The 6,955-nt window shown below is 53.3% G+C and overlaps 1 protein-coding gene across 3 annotated transcripts in view; it reads right to left on the bottom strand.

Moving 5' to 3' along the window:
* Positions 1 to 710: 710 nt before the first annotated feature.
* LAS1L (LAS1-like (S. cerevisiae)) overlaps positions 711 to 6,955 on the bottom strand; it is a 20,624-nt gene continuing 14,379 nt past the window's right edge. For all 3 annotated transcript variants that reach the window (XM_012643526.1, XM_012643530.1, XM_012643535.1), the window contains 3 exons: positions 5,868 to 6,409; positions 2,948 to 3,098; positions 711 to 1,028 (listed from right to left, as the gene is read on the bottom strand). In XM_012643526.1, coding sequence (XP_012498980.1) covers positions 902 to 1,028; positions 2,948 to 3,098; positions 5,868 to 6,409 — 820 coding nt within the window. In that variant the 3' untranslated portion in view covers positions 711 to 901. The remainder of the gene's footprint in view (positions 1,029 to 2,947; positions 3,099 to 5,867; positions 6,410 to 6,955) is intronic.

Here is a 6,955-nt window from a genome sequence, read left to right as displayed (position 1 = left end):
TTTCTTGGTGCAGACACTTACAGAAATCCTTTAAGGTAACTTGCAAAGGCATCATCAGGTCATCACTTGGTGACTGTCCTTCCTCACTGGACTGAAGGAAGGCTCTGGGGGGCAAAAACATGATTCATTCATCCTTATATCTTGGCAGCTGAGGGGAGGCACTGTAAGGTGAGGTGGGACTGTCTGAGGGGATTGGGTGACCATAGAGAAGGGGCTCTGGATCAGTCCCTAAGACATTTCTCTTGCTCTAGTGCCCACCACAGGGAAGCCCATTCTATCTTTTCTAGGCCAAAAGAGTGGAGAATTGACAAAGAGAAGCTTCTCTCTGGCTTTCAACTGATGTTTGGTGCCCAGTGAGGGCAGGTAGGAAGGTGAACAGGAAGCCTGCTGGGTAGCAGCAGGAAGGCCATGAGGAAACTACCTGGCTACTGGCTGGGCTCAGAGGCCAGCTATGCTTCTCCTCTGGGGCCTGATACCTCCAAGTGAGCTGGCACCATACTGCAGCAGAAATGGTTTGAGGAGTCAGGCAGAAGGTATGGGTGGAGCCTGGTTGTGGAAGCAATCAGGGCCAGTGGGCCCAAGGGGCCTCAGGACCTAGCTCCTGCTCAAAGCCCTGTTAGGATCCCACCTTCTCTGGAGCTCCCACAGTAAAGGGAAACTCATTGGTCTGCCCCAGCACCCACCTCCTTCATCTCACAAACACCAAAACGACAATTACCTGTTTATTGTTTTTCAAAACAAAACAGACCCAAAAGACATTCAAAGTTCCACTGTGGTGGAAAGCCGAGCTGACGTGGCTGATCCGGGTTGTCTCTCAGGTTGTCTCAGGGAGCATCAGGTACGCTGGGGCATGGGCTGTTGCCCTGGCAGGGCTGGATGAACACTTGCACCAGGGCTGGCATCAGAAGAGCTGCAGGCCAGTTTTGAGCCCATGCAGCTGCCCCTGGCTCCAGAGAAGGCCCTCAAAGTTGCTGCTGCTGCTGTTGCTGCAGTTGCCACTGCCAACACCACAGCTCAGGCCCAGGGTGCTGAAGAGAGAGTGGGAGGTCAGTCAGAGAAGGAGGCAGCTGTAGGCTCTAGAGGGGCCAAGGGTGCTTGACGTGTGTATCTGTGGGAAAGGCCCACCGTCCTGCCTCGCTTTACAAAGTAGAGACTGGAGGAAATCTGAGAGACAACTTCAGATGAGCCCCAGGGATGGCTGTGACCTCTTCTCAGTTGAGGAAGGGATGGAGGAGGGAAGGAATGGAACTTTTCCAATGAAGCTTTATGCATGCAGAGTCCCACTTACATAAACCACATTAAACCAGAGCTATTTGGGTTGAAGTAAGGGAAGGGACCCTGTACCATCCCACCCTCAGGAAGACATTGAAAGTGGCTTCTTTAACAGGGCCTCCTTTCAAGGCCCTAGAGCTTGGGAGCCCAGAAGACTCTGCACTGGATCCCTCGCCCACCCAATAGCTGGCTAAGTGGACCGAGGCCAGGCTCAAGCTGTAGGGCTAGGCCCAGTTCCCATTCCACAACTGCAAGACTGCTTCTAGAGAGGGTAGCTCTGCCCCCCGCTCCCTGGCCCTGCTCAAAATACTCTTGCTTCCCCTGCTTCCTTGCAGGTCAAAAGTCCTTGCAGCTGGATAAGGGTGATAACTGAGAGCAAAGACATCATCCTTGCCCTCAGGCAGATCCATGGTTACACTACTGCAGCTGAAAAAACCCTTAGAGACGATCTAGTCTCACCCCCTCCCATAACCCAAAACCCTGCATACAAGGAAAGTGAGGCCCCGAGATGAGAAAGGACTTGTCCAAGGCCACAGAGCCAAGTCAGGGGTGGAGCTGAGATAGGAACAGGGGTGGGCATGCCCCTCCCCAGCAAAGGAAGCCTCCCTACTACACGGGGTGTGGGGAGCTGGGCTGGATCAGCTTCCTTCTTGATTGAACAGCTCCACCCAGCCACACTGCACCCTTGATACCCTGCTGCTCACAGAGCCAGCCTTACCCAGGACCGGACTGGTTGGGACTAACAGGAGAGGGGGCCTCTCTCTGAAACATGTGAACCTCACTCCCAGCTACCGATCACCTGGCTTCCTCAGCTGCCTCCGCTCTTCTCCAAACAGGTCTGCTGCCCCCTGGCCTCAGAGTCCATGGTGTTGCCTTGGGCATGGCCTGCTTCTGGGTCCCCTGGGTTCTCCAGCCCTTTCCCAGAATGCTCATCTCCCAGGGAGTGGGCAGGCAGCACAGGGTAAACTCTCGATTTCAGGGGCCCACAGGGGTCTCTCTCTGGTACTCACAGGATTCTCCTGGTCACAATGGCCCAGCATTCCGGAATGTACAGGCCCTCTGGATGGGCTCCTTACCAGCATAGCCCCTCAGCAAGGGCTGCTTGGTTCCTGGCTGCCTGTCGACCCAAGGGCTCCCATGCCTGTGATCCAGAGGTGAATTTCGAGGGAGAGCATGGAGCCCTGTGCAGGCCTTGCTACCAAGATGCCTGGACAGTGTGGGGAAGCCTGCTGATTACTCTGTGCACTTTTGGACAAATCCCTTCCCTTTTCTGGGCCTCAGTTTTCTTTTCAGGAACATGAGAAAGCTGGATTAGAGTATCAGTTCTTGACCTTTTAGGAGCAGTGGATCCTTTAGAGAATCCATTGATGCTATGGACCCTTCTCTTCCCAAAATGCACACACATGCATGCACGCACCCACCCACCCACTCGCACACGCGAACTGAATACAATCTGAGGGGTGCCAAACCAGCTTTGCACAGCTGCTTCACTGGCTCCCCACGCTAGGGACAGGGAGTCCTGGCAAGGGCCCAGCCAGGGACTGGAGCTTATACTTCACTCATTTAGGCCCTGACTGGGACAGCTACCTCCCCCACTCACCACACATTGTTTCCTTCTCTCCCTCTCGCAGGCAGCACAGAAAGGGAATGAGATCCTGCTGCCACCGTCACTCACCCAGTCTTGCACATTGGGGGTTCCAGCCGCTGCTCTAGCACAGGCTGGTCCAAAAGATACATGGTGTCATAATTCTCCAGCATGAGCTCTGCTGGGTCTTCGCTCTGACCTGGCATTCCGCCTAGGGGGAACGTGTCCCATCGCACATCTTCTGTGGAGCAAAGGGAGGTGCCGACAGTGGGCTGATGAGCTGGTTCTCTAACCAGTGCACAGGCACACCCGCCCCGTCCATCCGCCCACCCCACCTAACCTGCTCGGCATGGGCGGGATCTCTGGGCTTCTCCACTCTCACTCCTCTTTGCGTCACTTAGGAGCTCCTCTCCACCTAAGTGCCCACCACACATTCCACACTCCACCACACATTCTTTATGGCCCTTCCCCCCTCTGTATGTTTACGCACACACACATACACACGCACACAAAAAAAAAACCAGACACATTTTTGTTCCTCTCTGCTCTTCTCCCACTTCTCCAGGCATGTTCCCGCACAGACAACATCTTCAGAGGGCGCCATATCACTGCCTCAGCCTCTCACCTTCACCCCTATTTCCGTGCCTGTGTAGACAAAAACACACAGTGCACTCTCTCTCTCTCTCTTCCCTAGAGGGCCCGGAGCTCCCAGAATCCCCACAGCACCCCTCCCCGCCGCAAACCCACTGATACGTCAGAGTATCTGAGTGACCTAGATTTCCTACACATCTCCACGCACACACACCCCACCTGTTTGAATGCCACATCCTTTCTTAGTAGCCATGCCTGGAGAGAGGCACACACACCCCCACGCCCACCTCAGGGTGGGCTCTCTCTCAGAGGTAGTTTGCTCCCCACCCTCTGCAAGGGCTTCTTGCCCCCAGATGCAAAAAAGGAGAACACCGCTCTGGAAGGGCTGTCTCCCTGTACATGCCACCTCCCATGGCCACCCAAGTATGTACATGGAAGCACACATACCAAACTCTGACTCACTGGATGTCCGCAGTTTCACTCCCTGTCCCAGGTTTCACCCCCTGCCTCATTCGCTGGCACATAAATCATGGATCTTCAGGTCCCTACCCCCCCACACATATGTACACACACACGGGAGCACTGGCAAAGGGGAGAGGGAAAGAGAATGCCCGAGCCTTTCCACATTCGCACACCTGGCCCCTCACACACACATATGCCAGGCCCCATCCCCTTTGCCCTATCACTTAGACACCCTCCACACAGTATATCAAATCCCCCTCGTCATCCTTACACAAATGCACTGAGTGTTTTCAAGTGAAGCCTTCACTAGTGAGTTCCGTGCAGATTCTGTTCCTGGCCTCCTACATCTCCCTGGTCCTCAAAGAATTTTCCCTGTCATAATGCCCCTGGCATTTTGTGAAGTATCAAGCCCCAACCAGCTTTTTATGTAACCTGGGGAGAAGCCCCCTCAGGATGGGCTCTGCCCACCCATCCCCGTCCACTGGCTCTCTTACAGGAAGCCGTTGCTGTCTTAACGCCCTGCATCGTCCTATGATACAGACGCAACTTCATAAACAGAGGCCACTCCCCACACAGGCTGTCACTGACCTGACCATCCATCCCACTATTAACATGCCTAACCCTGTCTACATCACTTTTGTGCATGTCCCATCAGTGACAGCACAGACACACAGGCCACCTCTGGATGGCTGTCTCACTGCCAGTTCCCATGTCCCTCCATAGACCCCCACCTCTCATTGCTGCCACTTCTCTCCCTCATACAGATACGTCCTGGCCCTCATGGGTCTTGGTGGCCCTGCCTCCTCTTCCAAAAACATACATGACTGTGTATGCATACATGGTCACATAGCTGCACGACAGCCTGCTTTACCGTGTCTTCTCCTTTCACTGCCCCTTTTCTCTCTTCTACATACGCACACACCCCTGCCTGTGTCAATGTCCCTCCCTTTCAATATTTAGAGATCCCTAAACATAGACCTTCTTGGCCTAAGAGATTTTTGTCACCATGCCATGGTTTTTCCAGCAAGTACACACACACAAACACTCATACACACAGACACAAATGCATCCCCCCACCACTGGTACTAGGGCCTTTACACTCCAGCCATTCCGCACCCATCCACACAAGGGCAAAGGCCACACCTTTCCCCTTAAACCAATTCACTGCCTCCTCTACACTACACCCAGGCCCAGCTGTCCTCCCTCCCTCCCTCCCTCAGGCTCCAACAGAGGCTGGGCCCTGCCTCTAGTGTGTACACGTATGTACGTGTGTACATGTGCACACATGTGCCCATGCACACACACCAGCCTATTCTGTCATTCCTTCGGAGTCTCCCTGCTTTGAGGTTCCTGCTACTTAACCTAAACAAGAATACTCCAAAGACCACCCTCAAAGGAGAAGATTCCTATCACCAACCTTCCCTGCAGCCCCGTCTTGGCTTTGGTCTCACTAACGTGTGTGCTCACCTGAAAACCACAGTACTTCTTAGTCTCTCTTCTGATTTCACTTCTCTGACTTCATGCCCTAATACAGCAAAATCCTGTTTCACCAGCAGCCAGCCTCCATGTGTACGTACACACGTACAAATACACAGAAAGCAGTCTGGGTCTCAATGAACATAAAAACACATGCAGCACCATATACATATTATACCCCCTTCCTCTCGCTTTCTCCTGCCTCTGTGTTATGGCCCAGTGCACCATCGCCCCATAATGTGCTCTCCATTATAACCAGCCAGAAGGCGGACCGTGGCCCTGCCCCTGGTGTGCTCATACGTTCCATCCTAAGGGGAAGGGAAGCCAGCTGTCATCCACGTACCAGGCCACCTCCCAGGCTTGCTCACACTGGTTACCTCCTGCTACTTTCTGTCTCTTTCCTAGGGGGAGGGAAGCCTCAAGAACCAGCCAGAGAGGGAAGAAGTTGGTGTGGGGACAAAGTGGATAGCGGGTTTCTTACCAGAGCTAACCTGCCATGCAGAGCCCTGCAGAGCTCCTCTTTTCTGGGCCAGGAGCCTGGCATTCTCAGCAGTGGGGGACTCCTGCCCTATAGAGAAAGGCCCCTCCTCCATTCTGTCTTCCTCTTCATCCTCATCATCATCGTCATCGTCATCCTCATCGTCATCCTCATCATCATCCTCATCATCATCCTCTTCTTCCTCTTCTTCCTGGTCATAATTTTCTTCTTCCTCCTCCTCTTCCTCCTCTTCCACCTGGTCTTGCAAGACCTCTTTCTCTTCCTTCTCTTCTTCCTTGACATCATGAATGCTGCCCTGATCCTCCTGCTGCTGCTGGGCCTTTGTTTCAGACCTGAGGCTGGAGCCAGCTGGTTTGAGACTCCAATACAGGCTGTCCAGCGTGTACGGACACTTCCCAATGGTGGAGGCCTCGAAGCCCTCCTGCACCAAGCTGTTTTCTCCGCTCTGGGTATAAATGGAACAGATGCGCAGCAGCTTCTCCTGCTCCCCATCTGGCAGGACCTGCCCCATGGCTTTGAAGATGCTGAGCAGAGGGAGGGATGGGGTAGGAAAGATTGAAAATCTCAAGTCACTTCATACCCCAACACTCTAGGATTTGAACTTGGTATCTGAGCTTCCAGACCTGCCTCTGAAAGGCAGTGCAGTAGAGAAGACAGGACATAGACACAATAGAACCATGGACCCTGAACAAGCTCTGTGGTTCATCTCTGTGTCTCACTTCCATTCTCAGTAAAATGAGGACAATAATGGTACCTAACGTATAGGGTTGTTGGAGAGGTAAATAAGAAAGCTCACATAGGATGCCTGGCACAGTGCCTGGCACATAGTGGGCATGCAATAAATGATAGCTATTAGTCTGCACCGAGATGCTATGTAAATACACAAACCAGCCAATAAACATGCAGGGCTGGAAATGAGAATGGCGGATCCCTCTCTCCTCTGGCCTAGCTCAGCAATCTGTCCTGAGCTCCAAGGATATGCCTAGAAGTGTGCTGAGCTCCTTCTGGGTGGAACACAAAGTGTGATCCCTGTACGGGAGCAGCTACAGCCCAGCCTGGAAATGGAAAAA

This window comes from Propithecus coquereli, unplaced genomic scaffold (assembly GCF_000956105.1).
Source record: "Propithecus coquereli isolate 6110/MARCELLA unplaced genomic scaffold, Pcoq_1.0 Scaffold101, whole genome shotgun sequence".
NCBI lineage: Eukaryota > Metazoa > Chordata > Mammalia > Primates > Indriidae > Propithecus > Propithecus coquereli.
The sequence above is the reverse complement of the archived record's forward strand: the minus strand, read 5'-3'. Positions and strand labels throughout refer to the sequence as shown.